At 39.7% G+C, this 27,951-nt stretch overlaps 1 protein-coding gene across 5 annotated transcripts in view; it reads right to left on the bottom strand.

Moving 5' to 3' along the window:
- Positions 1-10,495: 10,495 nt before the first annotated feature.
- Positions 10,496-27,951, bottom strand: part of FOXP1 (forkhead box P1) — an 801,632-nt gene continuing 784,176 nt past the window's right edge. For all 5 annotated transcript variants that reach the window (XM_088459772.1, XM_088459768.1, XM_088459769.1 and 2 more), the window contains 3 exons: positions 26,289-26,358; positions 22,640-22,806; positions 10,496-16,210 (listed from right to left, as the gene is read on the bottom strand). In XM_088459772.1, the coding sequence (XP_088315898.1) occupies positions 16,066-16,210; positions 22,640-22,806; positions 26,289-26,358 (382 nt within the window). In that variant the 3' untranslated portion in view covers positions 10,496-16,065. The remainder of the gene's footprint in view (positions 16,211-22,639; positions 22,807-26,288; positions 26,359-27,951) is intronic.

The following is a 27,951-nucleotide window of genomic DNA, read 5'->3' on the forward strand; positions in this document are numbered from 1 at the left end:
CATAGAACATTAACTTTATTTTATTTAATTATTAACAGTTTCTTATACAGCACAGCAGAGTCCTTTGCGCTTTACCGTTGGAGACCACAGTAATAGAACAAAACTGGGTAATAACAGACACACATAGAGGTTAGAAGGTCCTGCTTGCAAGCTTACAATTAACTTTCACTAAACCTAAAACGTAAGTTGCTTTATTGAAAACACTTACTACACAAACAATACTACATCACAAACAGCTGTATGTGGATTGCTGAACGAGAAGATTATTGCACTTTGGGTGGAGACGGGCATTCCTTGCAGAGTTTGGATTACACTAGCTGCAGTCTCCCTGCCCAAGACTGAAAACAACAAGACTTAATTTTGTGAGACTTGGGGCTAAGTTTACAACATGAAGCCTTTAAATCCAGCGCCTGAAACCGCTATAAAAATGGCAGGATTGATAAGAGCTGCTTGGAAAGTTTAGCCCATGGTCTTGTAGGGAATGTAGTTATAATACCGACGGCCGGGACGCCATATGTTGAAATGCTGGATTTAACATAGGCAGCTAAATCCTGACACCAGCCCACAGACCGATGCCGGAATCCCAACAGAGGACATCCCGAACGAAAATAAGCCGGGGTGCCCTTAGCTGTTAGCTGAGCGCGGGGAAGGGGGGGGTGGTCAGCTCTAGGCACCACGGTAGGGTTAGAGTTAGGCTTTGGGTGGGGGAGTTAGGGTTGGGCACCACTGGGAGGGGTTAGGGTTAGGCACCACTGGGGGGTTAGGTCTAGGCACTAAGCCGGGAGGGTTAGGCACCAAGGGAGGAGGGTTAGGTTTAGGCACCAAGGGAGGAGGTTTAGACACTAACAAGGAGGGTTAGAGTGAAGGGTGGGAAGGGTTAGGATTAAGGTGCAAGAAGGGAGGGGTAGCCAACCTCGGTCCTTGAGAGCTACTAACAGTTCACGTTTTCCAGACCACCTAGCTGGTGCACAGGTGTATTCATTACTCACTAGCAGATTTGAAAAGATCCACAGGTTGAGCTAATTATTTCACTTGTGATTCTGTAAGGAGACCTGGAAAACATGCACTGTTGGTAGCTCTCGAGGATCAGGGTTGGCTACCCCTGGCTTAATTCATCCCACTATTCTAATCGGGGATGTTGCAAGCATGTGATAACCTCTGTGTACTATTTGTATGCTCTATCAGCAAGTGTTTTATTGGTTCCAGGTGAAATTACTGTAAACATTTACCATATCTAAAATGAGTATTTGGTTTAATTATATAACACAGTCTTGGTAGCTCATTTGACAGATGGTTTCCAAGAATAGAATTTAATCTTCAGATAACAGATAAGATTCACGTCCAAACAAATCCCACACATAACACAAAAAAAAAAACATGGAGCCCGCGCTGTTGTTGAGCATAGATATACAATTTTTTTAATATAGATTTACAATCTATATACTAACATAGCGGCTACTTTCGTAGTGAAAGTTTTAATCCATATTGTACTGCAGATGAGAGCACAGTAGGCCTGATTCAGACCCGCTCGTGAGACCCGGACAGCGATGGGCACTCCGTCGCTCCGGGCCTCGTACTAAAGGGGGCGTGCTGTCGATGTTGAGTCCCATGTGAACGCCTCCGTTTGGGGCCGGCCCCACTGACATCGCGAGTGATGTCAGTTAGAGAGATTTCGGCTCTGTGAGACCCGAAATCTCTCTGGGGCTTGCGGCAACGAGACCCTACCACAAGGGTCTTGTTGCAAGCCCGATGGTCGCGATGGTCTTGACCATCGCGACCATCTTCCTGGCCACTCGCTATAGCTGTGGGTGGTCACCTACAGCTATACGAGCGGCCAGGAGGTCGCTCTAAAAAACAAGAAGGCCGGCCCTGATTCAGAGCAAGCACTTTGTCAGAGTGTCCGGCTCTGAATCAGGGCCAGTGTTCCACAGACACCTCAGACAGATCTAACCTTAATTTTTCAGGGACACCATTTAATCAGGTTTACTATGGCACAATAGTGGTCTTTTTATAAAATGGAGTAGTGCAGTATTTTATCCACAATTGCACATAAAGAGTATTCCCCCAATTCCAAATCATTAAACTCCCTACTTCAGGAGTATTCACTTTCCAGGCACAGGGTATTCACTTTCCAGCATGCCCTGGCACAGCTTTAGCAAACTGGAATAGCAAAACTGAGGCAGCACAATGCTGGCATAACTGAGGCAGGTCATGTTGGGATAACTGAGGCAGGGCATGCTGGGATATATAGTCCCACAACAACTGGAGGGCCTCATGTAGAAAACCCCTGCCCTACATCTAAGGACTTCTTGGAAGGTGTTCAATCTCGTTTGCCTTAAGGTTACTACTCTCAGAGGCAATATAAAGCAATTATGTGTTATCATGTCTTTACAGGGAACATTACTTTCTCAATAAACCTAAAATGCAAGTTGAAACAGCTACCACTGTCAATAACACACACGGAGACAAAGGTCTGAGCAATTTGCCATCGCTAAAAACATTTGTAATAACACTATGACACAAAGGAAGGGATCTCTCCCTCGTTTCCTAATCTAATCCCTTTTTTCCCATAAGAAAATTCAATTATTATTTCAATGGCTGGTAGAATACAATGATGTTTTATGCTTATGGCCTCTTGTAAGTGATGTAGTTGGGCTATGGATCTCTGCGGCCATGAGGGGTGAGGTGGGGGACATAACAAATGTGGCCTGAGGGATGAAGTGGGGGGCATAACAAATGTGGCCTGAGGGATGAATGAGGTGGGGGCATAACAAATGTGGCCTGAGGGATGAATGAGGTGGGGGCATAACAAATGTGGCCTGAGGGATGAATGTAAAAAAAAATCTGGTCTCAGGGCCGGTGCTAATAGTACTGTACATTCTGCAGTGAGGTTGGGGACTTGCCCAAATCGTGCCTCTTAGGGGTAAATTTACTAAAGTGAGAGTTTTTAGAAGTGGAGATGTTGCCCATAGCAACCAATCAGATTCTAGCTTTTATCTTCTAGAAGGTGCTAGTTAAATGTTAAGTAGAATCTGAGTGGTTGCTATCGGCAACATCTCCACTTCTAAAAAACTCACTTTAGTAAATATACCCCTTGGTCTTTTTCTATGATGCATAGGAAAAAAATTAGAATTGAGCATGTGGGGTGCCCAGTTACTTACATTATTATTATTATATTAGTCAAGCTTGTCTAAGGGTCAACTCTGCAATGTCCATCTTACAACAGGAGATTTACCATGCCAACCAATTTGATGCTAATTATGAACAACTGTACAATCTTAAGCATGACTCCTCCACTCCAAACCCACAGATCACTCTATTGCTTCATTTTGTGATGCATTGGCCCTCTGCTCTGACTGGACTAGTGATGAGGTTCATGATGTTCTGTAATAGCCTACTTAAAAAATGATAAGGCCCCTGTTCCAGATGGTTGTACGAACAGTATTTATATTCACTTCCAGTCGGATTTGGTGTCTATCCTTACTACTTTGTACAATGATGCCTCAAAGGACTCGGGTTCCCCGGATGAAATGTTAGAGGATTGGATTATTGCTGTCCCCAAACCTGGCAAGGATCCGACATGTCCCCAAAACTAATGACCTATAGCTCTTCTCAACTCTGGCTTCAAGATATTAGTTAAATTGTTGGCTAAGGGATTTCACCTCTCCTTCCTCACTTAGTAAATCAGGATCATATGGGCTTTATCTTAGGTCGACAAGCCCAATATGATACTCAGAGTCTTCAATTGCTGACCTATCAAGCCAAAATGCCCATGTCCTTGATTATTCTTTCATTGGATGCCGTGAAGGCGTTCAATAGGTTGAACTGGTTGTACGTGACTAGGGTCCTTGCCAGGTTCGGCCTTAGAGGGTTCATTCCTTCAGGCGATTCTTGCTTTACTGTATGTAAAAACCCCTCAGCCAGAGTTTCCAGCAATGGGTCCTTATCCTACAATTTAACCATTTCCAATAGAACTAGGCAGGATTGTCCCCTCTCTCCATTAATAATTGCCTTTATCTACTATTAGCTGAAAGCATGTGCTGTTATTTGTCACCGACCCCGAGGTTTCCATATCGGCCATCCATACAGTTCTCACAGGATTCTCTCCTCTTTTAAACTGAATACCTCCAAATCTGGAGCCTTGGCAATGGGTATAAGCCAGAATTATCTCCTGACTCTTCTATCTATATATCCCTATATAATCTTCTATCGGCAGCTGCAAGTCTAACTCCACAATTTGTTAGCGCCTGGGAGCAGGAGATTGGTGAGGAGTTGGGAGCAGATAAGTGGACTCACACTAGTTCACTTAGCACTGGCGTAGTGGAAACCCAATGCAACCTATTATCCCAGTGGTATAGATGCCCAGATACTCTTTGAAAGATGGGGATTAAGGTTCCCAATAGGTGTTGGCGCTGTTTTAGTGCATATGGTTATATGACATGTGATTTTTGTGATCATTATATTACCCTTTGGCATTGAGTGCTTTTGCTATATATCTTACACACTGTATCTAATTTGTTTTTTAGCTTCTTGTTCTCTTTGGTTTTCCTTTGTAAACCCAATAAAGATATTTTGCAGTAAATCTATATATCCCTGCCTGGCAGGATTCCTGTTTAGGTTACCTTGGTATCAGGATTCCCTCAGACTTTCAAACCATTATTGATTGTAATTACTCTACCCTTTTGAAACAATTCACTACTCTTACTAAATCATGGGCCAACTATGATATTTCGTGGTTGGATAGATGATGCTTATTCCAAAGATCCTATGGGTTTTATTTAAGAAGCAGCAACTTTAGTAGAGTAAGTCGCCACAGAGCCGTAATTAGACATTTTGATGCCCTGTGCAAGAAAGAGCATTGGTACCCCCTCCCCCTCAATATTGTAAACAGGGACAGTGCGCATTGCAAGCGTGGCCGGAAAAAGGGTGTAGTCTCGTAGGGAAAGGGCGTGTCCACACTATAGTACCCCCAATTCACATTCCTAGAAACAGTAATGCCCCTTATTCACATTACACTACATAGTAGTGTCCCTTATACACATTACGGTACACTGTAGTAACGCCCCTTACACATTATGATCACACATTAGTAATGCTCCTTATAGATTACACCAAACCATAGTAATGCCCATTACACAGTATGACCACACTGTAGTAATGCCCGTTACAGATTACGCAACCCACACCAGTAATGCTCCATGAACATTATGCCACCTAATGAAAAGCCCCCCCTTTTACACATTATAGCAAAAAGTACAATTCCCCCCCCTTACACATTATAGTACACAGTACAAATCCCCCCTCCCCCTGAGTCTCTCTACTAAAAACAGCACTTACCTGTATAACAAAGCTCCACAGGGCATCACTGTGGGTGCAAGGGGGCAGCCGCAGTCTCTGTATCCGCCAGTTACAGGCTTGCAGCCCAACGTCGGAGGAATGTCTCCTCGGCGCAGGGCACTGTGGAACTGGACTGGGAGAGACGTCATGACGTCTCTCCCAGTCCCTCCCTGATGACACTACAGGAGACAGGGAGGGAACAGACCACAGACTTTCTGGAGACCGTCTGTGTAAATCTAAGGTTAGAGGAGGTCTTGCTGCCTCTATTTTGGAGTTTAACCATTTTGCTAGCCTATTGGGTCAAATTTCTTACTGGTTAACTTTACCTTTCCTAAACCCTGGGTGGACATTGAGCAATGCTTGTCACATCCCTTCCCTTTGGAGGATTTCCTTTGGTTGGATTCTCAAAGACCAGTGGACCTCATTCAGAGTCGGTCGAAGCAGCCGCACGGTCGTACGGGAAAAGGGGCCGGATATTCAAATGATTCCCTCCCAAGTTGTGTCCCTAAGTTTGGATCGGTAGCTGGGGAGGAAGCGGTCGGAATTAAAAAAAATACACCCCCTTCTCGTACGCATTGCACGTCATCTCTGGGCATATAAGGATTAATCGAGACCATCGGAACTGGTCCTAGAGCTTAAGGTTGACCATACCCTCTCTTAAGCTCTACGATCATGTCAGTGTAAAAACCTCCCATGTCACATGTGCCATGACGCTACTTTGTTAATTATGCACTCCCATAAACCGTATGCACTCCCATAAAATGCCGTTCGCATAATTAGGCACACCTGTGTTCGGATCTCCACTCCCCCGTTTTCAAGCACCTTCCCCTGTAACCACCACAAACGCCTCATTCTGTCACTCAAACTACCGACCTGGCTGTGTTCAAGGAGAGAGAAATTTCTGATCATAGCGGCTAGTTTGCGCACGCGCATTGCGAACTTTACGCATGCGCAGTATAGCGAACATCGGTGGCGTACGACCGTGCGGCCGCAACGACCGACTCTGAATGAGGTCCAGTGTCTCACAATATTTTGAAGACCACTGCTGACTACCTATCTGACTGAGGCAACATGGTAAAAGCCTCTGGTGATATTGTACACCCTTTCATTGAGAGCAGTATCTAAGTTAATTCCAGATCTACCCCTGTCCAACTGGTGAGATTTAGGTATTGTTACTTGCAAGATTTAATTGAGAATGTTGGTCTCAAATTATTTGCCTAGTTGCAGTTTCAGTATGGAGTGTCTGTTCATGACTTCTATAAAAACTTACGTGTCAGACATTGGTGTCATTCACTCAGTGTCGGTTCCCCTGTCCTTCCCTCGCCTCTATGCTCTGTCTTTAAAGTATTTCAGTGTGATATAAAACTCTCCTGTCAGATGAGGAATAGGGGAGGATCTTTCAGACTGTACACAAAATGTATCATCAATGTGGGCAGTGTTTACCAGTATTTCAGAGTGTGTTGATAATAGTAATCCATATTGTGGGCATGCAGTTTAAATTTATTATTAGTCTATTATAACTGGTGGGCAATAACTGTAGGCAGGATTTTCAAGCATCGCCAGTATATGTGTTAACTAACATAGCAAGTAAACTGCTGCAGTGTCTAAATAAAAGTCAATGTGGGTATATCTTAATGGACCCAACGCGTTTCGTCCCCGATTGGGACTTGCTATGTTAGTTAACATATAAAGGAGTTTCTTTTTACTACCAAGTGTACTCTCACCCTTACTACTTTAAACACCACCACTATCACTAACCCTCCTACCTGCATACATACACCCACCGGAGCACATTTTGGCATCCAGAGGACCAGCAGAAGCAGTTTGGTAAGTACTATCCAACTTACCTAATATCTGCACAAATAGTGTCCACGCCACCCTGATGCTGCACCTATTATTTTGAGGTACCCATGGGATGTTGAAGAGGAGGATGTACTTAAGAAGTGGTTAAAAGGAGCAATTAACAATATATAAACACAAGATTCAGGACTTTTGTATATTCAAGCCATATTGAAAACACTGCCTAAAGTTTTTGTCCACCGGACTATAAGAACTATTAGTTTTGGTTTACAAACACATATACTGACAACGCTTGAAAATCCTGCCTACAGTTATTGCCCACCAGTTATAATAGACTCATTTAATAATAAATCTAGACCGTATGCCCACAATGTGGATTACTATTATCAACACACTTTGAAATACTGGTAAACACTGCCCACATTGATGTTACTTTCTGAAACATATACACAGATATAGAATACATTATATATTAACAAATAATTCTAGCACACATCTCTATACCATAGAGCGCCTAATCCATCCCCCTTTTTTTCTGAGTGTTTATGAATGAGGCTGGAACACCTCATAGAGCAAGCAGCTAGTGGTATAGTTGAAAGGTACACAAAATGTGCAGATACATCAATCAACCCAGAATGCTTGTTAAAATTCTGCACCGACTATACCTCACCCCAGATTGACTCCATAAGATTCGGCCTGACTTTCCTCAGCTCTGTTGGAGAAATTGAGGTGAGGTTGGTTCTTTACCCCATATTGTTTGGTCCTGTCCTGTAATTCAGAATTTGACAGAAGTTTTCAAATTTATTTTCTCGTGTTACAGGGATGAACCTTCCTTTACTACCAGATATTTATCCAACGATTAACCTCCCTATCTCCAACCACATTGTAGATATGTAACAGGACATATGCATGTATTTATTGGCACTAGGTTGGCTATTGGCCAATATTGGAGGAATCTGTCCTTTTTGTCTTCTTCCAAGATGCTTATTAATATCCAAAGCAGCTATTATATGGAAACCCTTGGTTTCAAATATTTCAGCCTCCTCACCTTTTTTAAAATAGAGACTGTGGTCTGACTACTGTTCTGCACTCAAGGTCTCATTGGGGGCTATACAATTCAGCGGGAGTTGAATAACGTGGGGAAGTTGGTCCTGAAGCTATTAAATTAAGCGTGCTGTTAGAGCGACTAAATGATGGAGGAATCTGACAAAAGTGCATGCTGCGAGGATGTTTTCCGGCTTGAGGGAGCGATAATAGCCTCGCGGGCGGCACTTTAGTCGGAGAATGTTGGTTCTCGTGACTAAACACCCAGGTTAAGTCACAAGAACCAGCATGTACAAAGTCAAAACTAAACAGCGTGCTTAATTGAATAGCTTCGGGGACCAACTTCCCAGAGCTATTCAACTCCCACTGAATTTAATCGCCCCCATTGAGTTCCATCTCCATGATTGGTTGTCTGTAATCTTTTGTTGTATATGGCATTGTAAATGGTTTATTTCAGTCTTTTCTTCTTTATTTTTTTTCTCATGTTTTACCTGATCATATCATCAATTAATTTTATTTATTTCTATTTATTCTAATTGTATATTCCCTCTTACTGTCCTCTCCCTTATGTTTTCCCTGTGGATTTTTTTTTATCTGTTTTATTTTTTGTATGACATCCAGTGTTGGCTGTATTCTCAAATTCTCTAAAAAATATCTACCCGAGTTAAAATGGGTTTGAATAAAACATGTAACCAATCAGATCATTAGAATAGTGACAGCAGCAGGAGATAGTCAGCTGATCCTATTGGAGGCAGTCATGTGAGTGACAGGGCTGCATGTAACAAGGGCAGTGACATGATGTGAGGAGGGAAATTAAGGCAACAGGAAACCACAGACTAAATGTTATATAGTGAAAGGAGCAGGGTCCCCAGCAGCACATAGTAGTGATGTGTGATAATTAGGATTATTGTATATAGTGGTGAATTTGACACCCACAAAATTCATATGTCCAACTTGTTACAGGTGACTGTGGATGCTAAGTTTCTTGCATGGAGAAACTCCCAAAATTACTAAAAGATAGAAATTTTTCGATGTTGAAAAAAGATAAATTTATACATTATTTCATTTCTGTAAAGCAGAGTGAAAGTAAAATATATATGAGGCATATTTTGAATTATTTTAGTGTACAAGATGTTGCTTTTCCTGTGTGTAGGGAACAAGCATAGATTGGAAGAGAGTTTAGCCAAGAAGGGTTTTATTCCATTAATTTGCTTCCACTGGGTGTACGTTCATCATTTTATAAGAAAAATGGGAGATATGAGCCAAGTGATTTAATCTATTAATTACAGGACATCAAAAGACAAGACAACGCAAACTACCAGTGTGAACAACCAGCATTTTATTGCATTTGAGAATGCTATACTGTCAGTTATCAGTACTGACTACACAACATTTTTTTTATTGTCTGTATCAACAGACATGGAATGATGAAATTACAGTTGATGTAAGGAATGAGTTTCTTTTATGCCTTTTCAAAACAAACAAAAAAATCTTTTTACTGGCAGCACATACACATAAAGCACCATGCTCACAGTCCAGACGGTACCATTGTCATCGAGGCTTACGGGTTGTCATAAGATTGTTTACTTAGGTCGAGGCAATATTGCAAACCCAGGAAAATCTGTTTTGCAAGCATCAAAGCGTGTGCTTAATGTGGCTTCATAATAAAAGCAAATTAAAACACGTGACAGAATATGAAGAAAAAAAGCAATTATATTAAAAAAAAAAAAAGTTTAAATGGCAGGCTGCCACACTGTATAAGCACATATTTCCTTCTTAATCAATCAGTCATAATCAATCAAGTATTAAAAAGGACTTTTCTGCCAGTTAATTTTTTCCTTTATAGTTGAATTATATCTTTATTTGTAATTCTAAATTGATAATGTTTTAAATGGATTTGCAAGTAAATAAATCAACAATTTTCAATATCATGAGCAACCTAAGCCTTGATTTGTCTTCTCACTGCTAGCGAGATGCAGATATCCAATATTTTTTTTAAACATATGTTTGCGATGTATGGAAAAAAAAGAGAAGGCTTGTTCAACTCATTCCTGACAGCAGTTTACCTGATACATGGTACTATTTTGCTAATGTACGCTTTTCTTTGAGAAAAAAAAAAGAGAATGTAACAAATTGTCTTTACATCTTGGCACCTTGTAAAGTATTTTTTTTTTATACAAAAGTTTAATATTTTGACACTCCCCATTAATTATTCAAGACTTCACTGATAAACTTTGAATGTGTGAGCCCAGGATTCGTCATGCAAAATATTTACTGCAGGAAAAAAACACTTTAAAACATTTTTTTTTATCAGTTTTTAAAATGTATGAACTTTTTTATTTTATGACAGCCAGAAAAGGCAGTGGTAGAATAACATAAAATGGTTGAAAAGTATAAAAAAAAAACAGCAGAAAAAAAACAAAACACAAGAACTGTACAAAATTCATTGATCAATGATAGAAAAAAATCTGTCAACTATGTTACAATTTGAAAGCAAAATAGTCAGGGAATTTCTCCCACCTTGTCAGCAAATGTCATCCATAATTTTTAAGCTGGGATAACTAAATATTATACATATGCAGCAAGTATCTGCAATAGTTACATACAGTAGTTTTTTTTTCAAAGCTATTTTTAATTTAGTTATTATAAAGCAGTTGCACAACAAAGCAATGGTGGTTTGACAAACAAATATGCATTTATTCCTTGTAAGGAATATTTCTATAAAAGGAAATAAGAGAAAAGAAAATATGTTATATAACCAACCTTGCCAACCCTTCCCTCCCTCCCTCCCTCCATCCTTTAAATACAAATGGTCACGAAGACATGTTGACAATGTATGTACACAATGGGAAACTTAATGGCAATGAAAAAAAAAAAAATTAAAATACATTGTGAAGTTTGCTGGATGATAAAGCCTGAGTTTTTTTTTAGTTGGTCTTTACACAAGTTTGACACTTGCATGATATGTAAAAGTGAATGCTTATATTTTTCTTTCAATTTGCTGTAAACTGAGCATGCAATATAGTTAAGTGCAACTTAGTGAAATGTATCTGTGTTTTAGTCATTCCATAAAGGGCTGAGTTGAGGTATGCTAAGAGTTACTCATGCTGTTTAGTTTTTCTACGCCCAACAATTCATGCCAAGAATGAACAAGTCAACCAGCTCTGTATCCTCATTCTGAGTTATAAACTAAGCCTGTGAACCACTCATTCAGAAAGCACCAAGTGCTCATCTCTCACTAAATCCAAACCACCCATTTTTATAGAAAGGAATAAAGCAAACACATGGCCAGTGATGAATGCCCTTATACTTAGATTAGAATAAGAACTAGAGAGTAGCTGGAAGGTTTAAGTTATATTTTTACAGGTAAGTAGGGGAGTGGGGTGGCTGAATGAAGACCACTTGCTGCAGTATCCAATTTTCCAGTACACCTTAAACAACATCAACATGTTAGCAACAAAGAGGAAGATCTAATAAGACTTCTAAAAACTTCCATTGGTGGAGTTGCCCATTTCAAACCAATCTGATTCTAGCGATCATGAATCTAGTACATTATAAAAAATGATGGCTAGAATCTTATTGGTCGCTATAATAAACATCTTCAGATTCCCTTCTTTTTTTTTAGAAGCTTCTATAAAACTTCACCAAAATCTGTTAAGTAATTTTTTTGTGTGTTTGCATGACTGCCCTGCCTTATAAATTTAAAGTAATTGAGGACATTTGGATATTGTATCAAATTAAAGTTTGGTAATATGTTATTCATAAAAGTGCTTTGGGGTTTGCCTGCTTTAAACTTTTAAATAGCTTATATATACATAAAAAAAGCAAGCAAAGAAAAACAAAAGCATGCAGTTTTGGAAGGAACACTATAGGGTTAGGGTACATTTAATATGTTGGTGGTGGAAACCGCATAACAGTGCTCATAGTGAACAAAGCTAATATCTAACCTGTTTCTACGGGTTAAAGCAGTTTCTGCAATTTAAGCCGGTGTGTTATTTATTACCTGTATATTCTTTTTTTGGGGGGAGGAAGACACACACACACAAACAATCCCAGTTATTTGTCAATTGAGCTAATCATGTGCAGTGTTTTTCGGGTTGTAAAAACCTTAATAATGATTTTTAATTAGATAATGTACTTGTGGTGTTTATTAGCTCACATACATACTTTATTTACGTAATAAGTGGGAAATGTGTGGGAAAAATGCAAATTTCAACAAGCTGTTAATACTGTTCCAGACATCTATATTAGTACTACATGGCTTGGTCACACTGAAAAAATTAAAATAAATAAAATAAAAAAAGAATTCACTTTGGTTTGGAAATAGGTGATCTAGATATACACAAATGAAAAGGAGTAGATTCCTATTAAATTAGCATGATCAATATATCCCACTCTAGAGTCACTTGTTTCCTTTGATCAACAACAAGAGGAGATTTGGCTTTATAAGATACAGGTAAAGCATATAACAAACAACATAATTTACCATTGTGTAAAATCTTTGGTAGTTTTAGGGCAGACAAAAAAAATTAAGTGAAACTTTAAATAGGTTCCTTTGCCATACTGAAATAAGTCATGCTCTAACTTATGGCCACCAGATATTAGCTTTCATCTACCTGGCCTAAGTAGTCAGCTATAAGATGAAATCTAAGCCATTGAGTCTTGTCCCTAAAAGGACGGTCAGTCCTACCAGATTCAAAAAGATTGAACTCTTAAAGAGAATGGAAAAAAATATATATATATTTTGCTTCCTAAATAATAAAGTGGTTAAAAAATAAGGATTGATTAAAAAATAGTGAAAAATAAAATCAGAGCACCCGTGTTATTTAAACGTGCAGTCCCACAGAAACCTCATAGCGCATTTTTCATGCACAATTTGAATTCTGGCTAAAAATGGTTTTGAATGGAAATTCAGACCAAATTATTCTTTTTTTTTTAAGAAAATGCACCATGACTTTAAAAAATTAAAACGTCTCTGTTGTTAACATACAAGATCCTACCTGAGGTAATAAATGGTCTCAAATATAACAATGTTGATGAAAAAAATAAGAAAAAAAAAACATTGCCATTTTGATTTTGGCTTTGTTTTGTGCTGCCATAAATAAAGTTTGCCTATTTTTGTTTTGTTAATATAACAAAAACTTACATAGGAAATGGGACTGCACCTTTAATGTCCCTGCTAAGATATTGTTCTAGATTTCTGTTGTGGTCTCACTATCACCCACCCTTATCGAAGGTTTTGAGGATCATTTACAACATGCACAAGTAGTGCCAAACATGCACTGCCTACAACAAAATGCATTAATGTGCCTGGGATTTCCTGCAATCTGGTTTGGTCACAAACTTGCGTGCTTGAAACCATAATCTTGAAACCCTAACAGGCTGTGTCTCTATGAGTCACCTGCCTCATAAATATAGCCAAAAATAATTTTGGCTTTTGATCTTATTACCACAGTAAACCATACTTGCTGATTTCTAAAGCCCCATTACGGGTGAGACCCAGAGAGGGGGCTCCCTTAGCCCCCTATCTAATGGGGGTGGGACATGGAGCTACATTCTTCCTCATCGTGGCCCCACCCTCGCTGATCGAAACCATGATTTACTGTAATTTGCAGTGGGGGGCAAGGCTAGGACAACTCATACGGGAAGTGGATGGTACCAGGAGATTGGTGAACACTTTTGGGAGGCCGGGAGAGCACCCCCGTATTCGAAACTCTCCTGGACCTACCGGGAAAGATTGCATGTATGCAGTAAACAATATGAAGAATCACACATGAGGACAAGCAAGGTAGACTTGTATGCAGCTGGGTCTGCAAGCTCCCTATCACGACTCTACCTTTATACAATTCTAGGGTTAAGAGTAAAAAGCAAGCCTGTTTGTACAGCTAAATCGTTGTTCTACACTTCACAAAGGAAACATGCATCTCTATGTTTGCCTGATTCGACTTCTTGTTTAGCTCATTATAATATCACATGTACAGATCTAAAGCTGGATACACACCGGAACGATGCGCCAATCTTGTGACGAGACTGCATACACACTGCACAATCAGCCATACAACAGCACAATATATCATTACAGTATTAAGGTTAGCTGACCCCATCGTCCGGTCTGATGGGTAGCACATCAGATTGGAAGATGCTACCACACAATTCATCAAATGATCAATTGGGTGAAATTACCCTAGATTGGCCAATATATCATACAGTGTTTTTGTACTGTGTATTTTGCAGCTGTGCTTGCTGTTGTTTTTATGACTTGCCCTGACCATCCTACAACCATCTATTTTGCAAAAAACCCAATTTTTGGGGTCATGGATTGCAAAACCAAGAGTGAAGTTAAGTGCAGAGTGTTTTGGACAGGGCATTTTTGAGTATTGAGCTGCATGTTGTTAAAGACCTCCTTTTTGGTGACTGGTATCATTTAATATGGCAAATAATAATAAAAAAAAAAAAATTGGTCTGCTTGCAAAATACAAAAAAGGACTCCAATAATATATCCCTTCCTTACAGGTGCCCATTGCAAGCTATGTCAGATCAACATCTTACCTCCTATGCAAAGTTAGATATATTTTCATATCTATTTATGTATACATATGTAGCTCTCTAAAACCATTCTATACATAAGGACTAATTGGTAAATTGCTTGCCAATGCATCACAGTAGTGAGACATGGAATATCCGAACAGTAGAGGAAAAACTGCGCCATAGCACTGACTATCAAAGTCAGTGTTTCAAAAACATTTGTTTGTTTTACAAGCGGAAAACCAGCTTCTGGTTATATAGAGCATAAGAAGCCCTAAAAGACTCTGGTACATGTCAATGCAAAAAAGTAGGGATTGGGAGCTACAAAATGTCTTATGCTGAAGTTGGTACATTTAGATTGTTTGGGCTTATCGTCAGTGACAAAGTGAATAAATACTGCTGTATAGGAATTAACCTTTGCCAGTTCATGGCTTTTCCTATGACCTTCGTTCTTGAAGTATAAGACAGAACATTCCGTTCACTGTCGAGGGCAGTCTTTTCGGGACCCTTTGTAAAAGCTTATCCTAATGGAATGATTTTTTTTTTGTTTGTCTTAGTCGAGTGTCTGAAAAAAAACGTGACTGTAATGTAAGAAAACTACAATGAATGACAGAAAATGTTGAACAGTTGAAAAACATTCAGCATTATATAATAAAATTATATAATAAAAACACCTATTAACATTCATCACAAAGTACAGAAAACATTACGCCTCCGTGAGGCCTTGGGCCTGAAGCATAGGCCTGAGGTCAGAACTTAAATTGGTGTAGTACATTAAAAAATAAAAGCAATACATTAAGAAGTTTGGGATAATTACTACGCCTCTCCCTCTGTCCCATACATATATAAAAAAAGGTCACCCCCATCCCAAATGGAAGCAAAAGAATTGATTTAAAGGCAGTGATAATCAGAATTACATGCAGTACTGTGCAAATATGTTGTCCATTGGAATCCTTTAAAATCTGGGCAAAAGGGATGACCTGCAGTTTAGACGCACATGCTTATATCGATGTCCCCATTGTCCGTTTTGGCAGAACGACAGTCCGTAAGTCTGCTGCGTACGAAGAAGTGAAATCGGTTTTAGCAAATTTACAACACTGATGTTGACTGTGAGAGAGGAAGTTGCAAGTACCAAACAAGTCGATCCAATGCACAGAGTACAAATTCCTTTTTTCTTCAACAAAAAAAGTAGAAAAATCAAAAATACTCCCAAATGGGAAACTTGATGGCACTAATAAGAGTTAACACATGTCATAGGTGTCAGAACGGGCCGGGACCTCTCCAGACTGTACAATAACAGAGATTTATCCCGAGCCGTGAACTGTCTTCATTCTCAGAATTGTGAAATTACACGCGATGCTACTCCATGTCCTCATTTACAGGTTCGTCTTCATAATCTCTGTCTGGGTCGAATTCGGGACTGTGGTTAGCTGTTGTTACTAGCGAGAGCGGACCTTCATTCTCATCAGGATCCAGTGGTTCTTCCTTAACATGTACATGATGCCTACATGCAAAGACAAAACAACAAAAATACTTATATCTAGAGCATACCATTTCACGTTACATTAGCTTAATTATTAAATGAGAATCATAAAACTGTTAATTAGCTGGACTTTGCCTATTATCTGCTTTAGTCCACTCAAGGTTTTTTTGATGAGCAAAACGAAATTCCTTTGTTTCAATAATAAGCTATTTATCTCAATCTGACCATTCCAAAGTGCAAATGACTCAAAGTACAAAATAAACTGCAATATTGCTGCCTAAACACATACAAACACATACATACAGTATATAGAATTAACGGTGCCGTTGTTGCGTTTTACAAACTGAAATTGGCCCTCGGCTCGAGTTGACGCGCCTGGTGTAAAAAAAAAGGTCAAGTTAATCAAATAAATAATTCTAGAAATGTATATTTACGCTCAAAACGACTAAGGAAAACCCGACTGGCTTATTATAGTGTAAAATGCATATGGTATTATGTTACAGTAATAAGAGCTGGTAAATATTTCAGACATTGTTAATGGTTATATTCACGGCACAATATTATGAATTAGCAATTTTTTTAGTTTTTGTTTCTTTTGTTCTAAAATCACGATATTTGCACATTTCAAGAAACGAAAACCCCAATCAGACGGGAAAAAACAAAAACAAACGGAAGTACACATTAACATTGCTCGTGACCCAACCAAATACACAGCAGATACATAGATTAAATGAGACTTCATAAAGTAAAAGTGGTAATTATCGGGCCATGAAGCCTTACAGAGGCTGGGGGTAATCATTGCTTAATGTGTGTTCTGCTTCTTTAGTTAACATGCAGAACCTGCGAGCCAACTCTCCAGAGGACGACCCCAAGTGAGGTTCTATCATTAATCAACTTCAAGCAATACACTGCAAGGAGACACCATGATACATGCTTTAAACTCCAAATTAATGCATATTTTCACAAACTGTCAATATGGGAAGAAAAGCTCTGCCAGAAAACACAAACGGCGAGAGAGAAGAGGGGGGGGGAGATGCCTCGCTCAACACAACAATGCGATAAGAGAGCACAGTCCTAACGAGAATAATAACACTGTCAGCTGTAAACAAGAAAAAACATGATCCCCAGCTCATGGTGGGCAAAAAAAAAGGACGCTCTCAGGAGATGAGATCTGCCAAATTCCCCATTATGGAAGAGCGTCTGAATAACTCACGGGGGAATAGGGCTGATCGTACATAACAGCTATGATAACAAGAAAGAAATGTTGAGCGTAAATCATATTTACAGGACTGCCTTTACAAACAGCAATTACTTTTTCACCGCTGAGTGGCTTTTGTCATGCAAAATAGTCAAATGCGTAAACACCGCCTGGCCTTTGAAACGGTGAAGGGAAGTGTCATTTTATTGACATTATCTAATATTAGAGATGAGACGCAGAAGGGAAGGCTCCTGCTAGCTCATGATACAATTGACTTTAAAATGCAATGCCTAAAAATATGTTGCGTTAATGAATTAAACTCCTACTCCCCCCGCGCGCAGGGCTGCGCCCCCCACCCACAGACCTGCATTTGCTTCTTAGATTTCCTTTTAACTCTTCCAAAACGTATCGTGGGCTAATATACTGCAAGTGAGAAGTAACTCGACAAGACTTCTGTTTTTAAAATGGCCCGGCCGGATAGATGGTTATTATTTCTCACAAATCAGTGTTCTGTGGCCATTGTTTATGTATAGTGGTAACTCCTGCAGAAGGCTAATTATTATCAATGGGGGATCCCTCTCCCGCAGCCTCCGGCCGGCTCCCCAATCGGACTTTAGAATATAAGCTCTCTTGAGCCGTACCCTCCCTCCTATTGTCCTCTTGTTTCTACCCTCCCCTTTTTATTTCATGTATCATAGCCGATATATATATATATACACTTGTAGTTACAAGTGTATTTTGCTCGCACCCTCCTAAGGTGGAGAGCTGAAATGTGCAAAAAAAACAATCCTGATTTTGGGTGGCCAAACTGGTGAACCATAAACCCGGTCTATTTGGGCGCGATATGCGCAAACGGGCATGGGCACCCAAAACCAATTGAATATTGCACTCCCTATCTCGCGTCACTTTAGACCGGAGATCGAGCACGATAAAACAATTGAATCGCCCCAAGTGTGCCCGCTTAAAAGTTTTCTTTAGTTTCCAGTTTTATTTCCCATTCCAATTGTAGGTTTAATCATATATATATATATATATATATAAAATTAATTGGCCTGTTTGTCTGTCTGTTCGGTTATGCATTCGGACACCCATGTACCGATTGGGATGAAACCAACGCGAGATGGTCCAGTTGGATCCTGGTCAGGTTTGAGGGGGGTTAGGGTCCCAGTCGGAACTTCCGGTGGAGTACGCTGGGCAGAACTTTAACCCGGGGAGCCTGTTCTGGATGGATTTGGACAAAAACTTCAGAGTGGTAACATTGGATCCCAGAAGCCATACTAGGTGGGTTGAGTTCCCGGTCAGACCTCCCGTTGGTGTACGCTGGGCAGAACTTTGACCTAGGGACGCTGGGCAGAACTTTGACCCGGGGAGCCTGTTCTGGGCCTTCCATGGATTTGGATGAAAACTTCACAGAGGGGAGGCAACTGGTCTGGGATGCCTAACTTAATAACTTGAAGATTTAAACCTGTGCAACGCCGGGTACTTCAGCTAGTGATTATATGAGTCCTTATTTTAGCTAGATACGCTTATAGATAAGTAGAGGGAGCGAGTCTACTTTTGAATAACTGCTCTGTAATCAATATGTCCATCACTAATAGCAAATAGCACCGATCTCCCACATTGCCACGCTGCTGAGACCTTAGAGTCGTACTGTTTTATTCTCTTTTCCCCTTAGCCGGCTTCAAGATTCAGGTAACTGGGTGGATGATGCCTTTAGCAAAAAGAATGGGTGTAGTGGATTTGAATTGGATGCCCACAGCTAAGTGGCCATTGTTGTATGGCAATTCTGAATTTGTCAAGGAAGCAAAAACAAGACACTGAAATACTGGGCCTAATAGGAGAGACACCAATGATAGATGGTGTACCGGTTTATTTATGAACACAGAGACGATGGGAGCTCATATGACAAAGAACTGGAGTAGGTACTGTTTAACCATAATATTAATGTGGTGGCAACTTATGAGACTAAGTCATGTTTGAGACATACAACTGTCACTCCATTCCCATTGACCTTCTACAATCCACTGACTGTATCTACCATATATACAAGCCAAGCACATATGACTGAAGCAACTCTGCTCAGATGGCAGCCTACAGATGTCTCCTCACACACGTAGCGTCTATACGCCATACGGCGCAAGATGCCAGGTGCAAATGAGATAATCCAAGGGAATGTTATATAAACTTTACGTCTTAACCGCTTCACAGGTGTAGCGAAAAACCATTCAGCCGCTAAGCTGTGACTTTAGCCGCCCTGGACTTTGTTATAGACAGATTAAGCACAACGGAACTTGGCATGAGGAAAAGACGCGGCTGCTGGGTCAGAGCCGTTCTTACCTAGATTCGGACTCACTTGCGCACAGATGTACAAATGTTGCCCATCCAATTGATCAGTGCAATCTAGCAGAGTAGTTTTGTCACTACTAATTGTTTTATTTGTGCGCATAAAACGCACATTTTGATCCAGAAAGACGCTCGGCGCGCCGAGGGGCTAGGGGCTATTTGCCGCAAACAGTGTACAATGGCTTCATGGTCATTTTATTTTGTATTTTCTGTGCAGTATTTCCTAACTGGTCTTTTCTAACCACCCATTTACATTTTTATTATTACTATTTTTCCCGATCTAAACTTCAACACTCTCTGGAACCGTTTAGCTGTAAACACACTGACTTTTATTTTCCACATCTCAATGTTGCTATTTGTCCACTCTGTAAAGCTGGGGAGTAAAGCTTGCGGCTGTTAAAAGGAATCGGGCTCTGATGGCGTGCACAGCGTGGTGCACTTTGCTCTGCGGAGAGCACCGCAAGCTAGGAGGATGAAAGTCCTGCAAACTCCTATTAAGAAATATTCTGCAAGCGGCACCTTGGGATTTAAAAGTGCCGTGGCAATATAGCATCATGAAGACGGAATAAGAAAATCAGAATGCAGTATCGTTTCTTTAGCAGTGATACAGTTTCTATGCTAACAAGGTAATGCTGACATATTGTTAGCCTCAAAAGCCAGACTGAGTTTAATTTATTGGGATGCTCAAAAATTAGGCGCATCACAACTGTTTACTGCGGTTTCTAAAGAGGATGCCGCGTGGCAGTTAAACACGAAATGTATCTGGCAGTAAGAAGAAGCAAATTGCCGTTGCAATTAATCAAGTTACTTTTCTGCAGAGCGCCGTGACTGTAAATATGTGTCTGTGCATTATTTTCATTTACGCAGTAGCAGCTTTAGGTACACATAAAAACTCTGAAGTATTTTGCTAAGCTTTTAAAGCACTGTAAATATCTCTCTCTGGGGGCTACGTAATCTGAATTCATCATTATTAACTGCGCTACAGGTTCCTGTAGGATTTCACATTTCAAATAAGCAGAATGCAAAAACAAAAATGTGCAGTTTTAAAGGGAGAGGGGGGTGGAAAGGGAACTCCGTCTACGACATATTTCAATGTGTGGCAACAGCAGGGGCATTTGGGGCCAAAGAGGGCAAGAGTTTATGTCATGTGATCGTCTCACATCCAATCGCTCTCTTCAGCCTGGGACAGACCACTGTGCCTGACAAGAAGGCAGAAGATGCTGCATGGTTACTCCTATGTATTTTAAGCACAATCAGACTCTGCCTGCCTCTCGGAACATCTGCTTAGCGTAGAGCCGCAGCCCGCACCTGCTCGATCTGCCACTGCTTGTTTTCTCCTTCACCTGGTTCCAGATTCTCTAAACATCTGGCTTTGAGTCCCCCTCATCTCCATTTCCCTGAAAGACCCCCCTCCTCACTTCTCCACTCATCCACTTCCCCCTGTCATGCCGCCTCGCCACTTGGCATGGCGATTCTTTCCTAAAGTTGTCTTATTACGTCACGTTACGATTGTGAAGCTGGATTTATGTGCCTACCGTCTTTACTGTCCGTATCTATTAATGCGATATAATATTTTTGCCGCTATATAAAGTTTTGGTTTTTTTTACCCGTCCCACATTATAACTAATAAAAATAGCAGTGGTCACCACCGTCATTCAGCTGGATAAAAAATAAAGCCCTAATACAGAGGTTCCCAAACGTGGTCCTCAAGGCTCCCCAACAGTTCAGGTTTTAGAGATATCCATGGTTGAGCACAGGTGGTTCAATCAATTTGACTGAGGTACTAATTAATACTCCTTTAACACAAGAGCAAAAACCCGAGTTATTGCCGGGTCGGGCCTTAGTGGAAATGGCTCCAAAAAATAACCTGGGTCCGTTGACCTGGCAATTCTACCCGGGAATCGAGCAGGGTTGGACACGGGTAGGTCCCGGGTAATGAGGCAGTAGTAACGGTCGCGACCCAGGTAACGCCAAAGACGGTGATTGGTGCTTCTTTGGCACTGGCCGATGATGTCATCCGTCAGTGCCCCGCAGAGAGACAGCACATGCAGCCATCGCAGCAGCAGACGGAGCACAGAGAGCCCTCACCAGCCATCTCTGCAGCCACTGGTAGTCCAAGAGCCCTGCAGAGAGTACAGACAGCCCTCACTAGCCATCTCTGCAGCAGCCACTGGTTAGCCACCCGCCTACACCACAGCTTAAGCCGCAGACTCGCAGGCTGATTGGCCTGAACCACAGCCTGACTAGTAGCCAGAAACACATTTTAATTACATCCATAGGTTTAACCAGGGCTGACCTGGGTTTAGTGTAAACGGTGCCAACTCGGAAATAATCCGGGTCGAAGTGCAGTGTAAACGGTGTCTGAAGCCGGGTCGGACCTGGGATTTAGGTGTAAAAGCGGCATAAGTCACCTGTGGTCAAGCATGGATATCCTTAAAACCTGGACTGTTAGGGTGCCTTGAGGACAGAGTTTGGGAACCCCTGCCCTAACATTAAGTAAACAAATCTAAAATGAATACAAAGCAAGCATCATCATTAAATAAAAGTATCATCAAATATTAAAGGATTTAATGCAGCGCGCTTGGCCAAATAGCAAAACTGTGGCAGGGCATGCTGGGATGTGTAGTTCTACAACAGCTGAGGAGGGCACTTATTGCCCACCCCTGCTCTAAGTGAAGCATAAGAGAGACATAGAACGTCAATCATAGTTTACGTATTATTCCATTAGCCATTCAGGCCACTTAATATACAACATATTGGCATCATGGTTGTCTATGGAATTTGTACATTGAATGAATTTTGCCTGTTCATATCCACTACATAGACGATCACAGGTTCAGAGAGGACTGGGCATGTCAACATATAAATTAATTTGTCACTCATGTAGCAGGCACCCCTTGAATACTCACATTGCTTGCATAGGGGAGCATCCCGGGCTACTGTCGCTGCCGTTACTATTGCCATGCTCCATCAAGCCGTTCAGTTCTTCTCTCATGGCACTGGCCAAGCTGGTCAGAGCTGGATTTCCCATGGAAGCGGTAGTGTATAGAGGTATACTGTTCTCAGCCATTGAAGTCTGCAACACGAGACAGCAATAGAGAGGGATCCAAGTTATTGAACGCTACTGGCACATAATGAGAAAAAAAAAAAACAAGAGTTCTCTGCGGCCGCATTCAGATTTGTGGGGATTTCATAAGGTTCCTATGTGTGTTGACTGCATGGGAACTTGATGGAATCTGCGCTTACAATGAAACAAAACAAACTAAGGGGTAAATGTACTAAAGGTCAATCTTAATCCATTTAAATCAATGCTGTGTTTTAGGGGCTAAATCTCACATTTACTAACATTTAAAAATCAATATAAGAAAAAAAAAAATCTGTTAGTAAATGTGAGATACAGCCCCTAAAACACAACATCAATTTAAAATCGGTCAAAATGGATTAAAAGTCAGCCTTTAGTAAATTTACAACGAAGTGTCCATCAAAAAGAGTGAGAAACACCAAAGTAATTCACGGTGCAGATTATAATCCAATAAAATTTGAAGTTTGAATTTAAATATTATAAATGTGACCGATTTTGGTACCTTCCAACATGTACGAGTTACTGACATCAGACACTCACCAGATTCACAAAAAGAAATACAAGTGCACAACTCCAAATTAACTAATTATATATAAATAAATACATTTAAATAGAGGTTTTTGGCATAATCTTGGCCAAGGTTATGGGCCTACCCACCACACCCGGGTAACCTCTGTAGGGTAGGTCCCTAACATACTAGGGTTCAAATCCAGAGGGCAGGACACCCCCAAACTAGCCCAACTAAGCCACCCCAAGGCACCGCTATAATAAGAAAAGTGAAGTGTAAAGGAAATAGTCAAGAGCAGCCACAGCTTTTTGTGTATATATCGAGCGTTCCCGCTAGGCTGTTTTAGCGGGGCGTGGCGCCCTGCCCTCCTTCTGGAAGGCAAAAAGCGCCCTGCCCTCCAGAAGGAGGGCAAAAAGCGCCCTGCCCTAACAGCCTGCGGGAGCCGTCTTCACCCGCGGGTCGCAGTGTCCCGCGAGCGAAGAAATATGCGGTAACCCGGTCACCGCCGGAGAATAGACGCCGGGCACATGCGCCCCGGCATCTATTCTCACTGTCTGCAGGGCTTGGGGGCTGCCCGGCGTGTCCGTAAGGGCCGGGCACGCCCCCAAGAGTGACGAAAAGGGGACGCGTCTTATAGACATGCCCTCTTTTCAATGACCACGCCCCCTTCTCTAGCTCCGGCGCCCTACCTCGCGCCGGAGCTAGAATGAACACTATATATCAATTGTCTCCACAGGTAGCACCTATATATATATATACATATATATATATGTATGTATGTTCAGGGTGTGCAGTCTGAGGCCTATTTTTTATACTCACCAGATTCAGTCACATATTTAGATAAATGTTAGGCTTCACTATTTTTGTTTACATGCGATTCTTCCAACCCCTTTAGATTATAAGCACATAAACTTTAAAATAAAAATACTAAACCTTGGCTGAATACTCAAGACAGGTACTCCCCTCTCCCATTTGATTGTTTGCTCCTTAGTAAGCAAATCTAGTGTTGCATTTACTAAACTGGAAATATAGAGATGTTGCCCATAGCAACCAATCATTCAATCAATCGATCAACCGGTCAATTAGTATATTCTAGAAAATTATTGGTGGAATTTGATCTTTTTAGATGTTTTAGTAAGTATTCTTCTAGGTTTGCTAATGGTCAAATGCTGGGGGGTAGAGAATAGTACATATGTCAAGATTAGTATTCTATTTAATATGTCTCTCTTCTTACGTGTGATTTTTATGTATGTGATTATTTTTATTTGTCGTAAAATACATATATATTTTGAAAGCTCTTTTTAGGAATTCAACAGCTTTATTGTTCATTTCAAAGTATAACTATGTAGAGAATTTATTGTTAATTTCAAAGTATAACTATGTAGAGAATGTTACACGCTTCCATATTGTATATTGTACACTATTGAAAAAATAAAATTACTGTAAATTGCATTTTCCCAACAAATTACAATGCTATAGAAAGCACTGGGTTCAGAACTTCTATACTCCATTCCTAGAAAGCCCACATCATTTCTAATGACAGACTGATGTTTTAATTATTAATCTGTAGAAATTTGTAATTATTGGAAAAGGCCTTAGTTTTCAATATATTGACCAGCTGTGTGTTCAAAGTCTTTCTTACCCTCCATTCTTATTTTCAAGATTTTATAAATGAATATATACAGTATACTGTATGCAAATAAATAGATTTTAATCCAATTTAATGTGCATAATATGGAAGGATTGCAGCCCACTGAAGTCTGTTCAGCAGCAGATTATTATTTTAAAAATGTGGTCTCTAATGAGAGCACAAAGTGCATAAAATAAAATAAAATATACTAGTAACAAAATAATAATATTTAAAGTCTATGTAAATTCATATTTAAAAAGTGTACGCATACAAAATGTAATCATGAAAAAGGAAGAAAAAAAAGATAACAGCTCGTGTTACATTTCCAAAACAAGCACTGTTAAATCTGCTGAGCATTCTAATTGGAATTAGTCATCGTTAAGGAAGGAATCTGATAGAATATAGGATCATTTCATTTTGCCTTTCAGCCTCATGAATGTAAATTGTGCTTGTAATCTTAATAGTATTCTACAGACAGAACAGCCTTTAAAATCATATTTCACAAGACTCCAGGGACAGTAAGCAACTAATGAACAGTATTTACAATTCTTTCGTTTCAATGTTGTCACTGTTTGATTTCTAATAATTAGAGGATAGGCAGAAGGAAAACATAACTTGTTATTTTTCCTTGTTTGCTTTATCAATTTATTTTCCAGATATAATTGCGAAATAGAATTTACCAGCGTTTATTATGCTATGATTTTGTAAAATGAGCATGTATTTATGAATAAACTACACATTGAGTGGTGGATATTGTGTCACAAAAGCCAAAAGAGGGTATAAATCTAAAATAGTCTGTAACGAAAAAAAAAAAATATAAAAACTGCAATAAAAATGTTATAAAGTATACAACACAATAAACAAATATAAAAATGGATGCTACAAGAAGCGTCCATCAGAAATGTGTACAAAAATTATTATTATTTTTTAATCCTGCTTTTTTTCCCCTCTAGATCCCAGAACAATAGGAGGTCACATGACACAGTATTCTTTCATTCTGCACATTAATAGCTCTGCTCGAGTAATTACACTTGTGGTATTTTTGCCTCAAGTGAAATTCTGAAATAAGAGGATGGAAATTATGATACTGCTGATAAATATTAATAAGTGAACTTTTAATTTTTTTGCCACAATATTCAAAATGCTAAGCATCTAACTAATGCTAAAGCAGACTGATATGTGCCTGCCTCCAGGGACGGCAATGCTTTATGCATTTAAGAAAAAAAAAAGTTTAACAGAATTAAAATTTAATATCTAATTAGAACCAGGATAATGTATTTTGCAATAAGCAGAAAAGACACGCAATGGATACATGAACAGGCGGCTGGTGGAACTTACCTGCAAAGCAGCATTAAGAGGTGAGCAGTAGGCGTGACTCGTCTGAATGTTTTTAATAAGAGACGGACTACTGCACGTGACAAAGAGAGCAAAACAAAAACAAACACAGGTTAGCAATAATAAGAAACACAACTGGCAAAAATGCAACATTTTTATGTGAAATTTTTTTAAAAAAACCTAATAGCAATAAAATTACAGTAAAAACATTCTAGCTTCAGACCTACATGGAGGAGGTGAATTTAGATACAGTGTAGGCTCATTTCAATTCAACACAATAAAGAATGTGCTAAATGTAATAGAAATGACAGCCTTGATTCCTTGCAAGTATAATTATTGTGCAAATCATAATAACACTATGTAAAAAGCATTTTCATGTTACCTACCAGTGTCTATCCTCTCTGTAGGCATAAATCAGAATATTGTGCTCATTATTTAATAAGGTAACAAAGACACTTTGCAATATAGTCAGATACCTCATTTTTCTGCTGCAGAGACCAGTTATTTGGACACTGACACTAAAATCAAATGCACTCCACCCCCCTCAATGCTTCTGTCTCACATCTCACAATAAAAATGGCAGAAACTAATAAAACATTTTTTTTTGTTAACGGTTTCCACAATTCAAAGCTCCTGTATTTTGTGTCATTGTGTATTGCTGCCTGATATATATATATAGATTTTGCATAGGTGTTCTGGTTTTCAGTGTCAGAAATACTGTAGTTACAGCATCAACTATTGCCATCTGATCTAAGGTGTGAAGCCAAGTAGCTTGCACTTATTTCTTCATTCTCCAGACAGCAATTTTGCAATTTATTTCAAATTTGGGATTTGGGCGATAGTAGAAAGGGAGATGAGTAAATAAGGAAATGGACGACCCTTCTCCTTTGAAATATACGGGATTGTTTATCAAATGGTGGAAAGACAGCATTACAAGAAGATTCAAATTTTTGCTAAAATAATATGATAATCTGCACTTAAAATTGTAAAGTGCAATCACTGGAATCAAGATAACACAATAGAAAAATAATCCTGTGCAAGAATGGGATTTATGTTGTTTCAGTCACTCCAGCACCTAATACACAATAGCTTGAAGATATTTAGAAGTATATACAGGTTGAGTCTCCCATATCCAAATATTCCAAAATACGGAATATTCCGAAATACGTAATTTTTTGAGCGCGACTGAGATAGTGACACTTTTCTTTTTGATGGTTCAATGTAATCAATCTTTGTTTAAAGCACAAAGTTATTACAAATATTGTATAAAATTGCCTGCAGCTGTGTGTATAAGGTGTATATGAAACATAAATGCATTCTGTATTTAGATTTGGGTCCCATTCCCAAGATCTCTCATTATGGTATGCAAATATTCCAAAATACAGAAAAATACAATATCCAAAATACTTCTGGTCCCAAGCATTTTGGATATGGGAGACTCAACCCATGGCAGCAAACGTTACTGAAAGGGTTGGTTATCCTACTGATTAACACAATAATTAGCTTTCAGTCAGATTCAGGGAGGCCTTGCCAGCAATATATGAGCAGTGTGGAAACCCTAACAAACACATTTTCAAATATAAAGGGCTATCACTGGACATGAGTTACATTATATTAAGTACAGTGTCCGTATTACCTGACTATCCAGAAAATTGTAACAGAAATA

The sequence above is a fragment of the Taudactylus pleione genome, unplaced genomic scaffold, assembly GCF_031769625.1.
Source record: "Taudactylus pleione unplaced genomic scaffold, aTauple2 ptg000934l, whole genome shotgun sequence".
Lineage (NCBI taxonomy): Eukaryota > Metazoa > Chordata > Amphibia > Anura > Myobatrachidae > Taudactylus > Taudactylus pleione.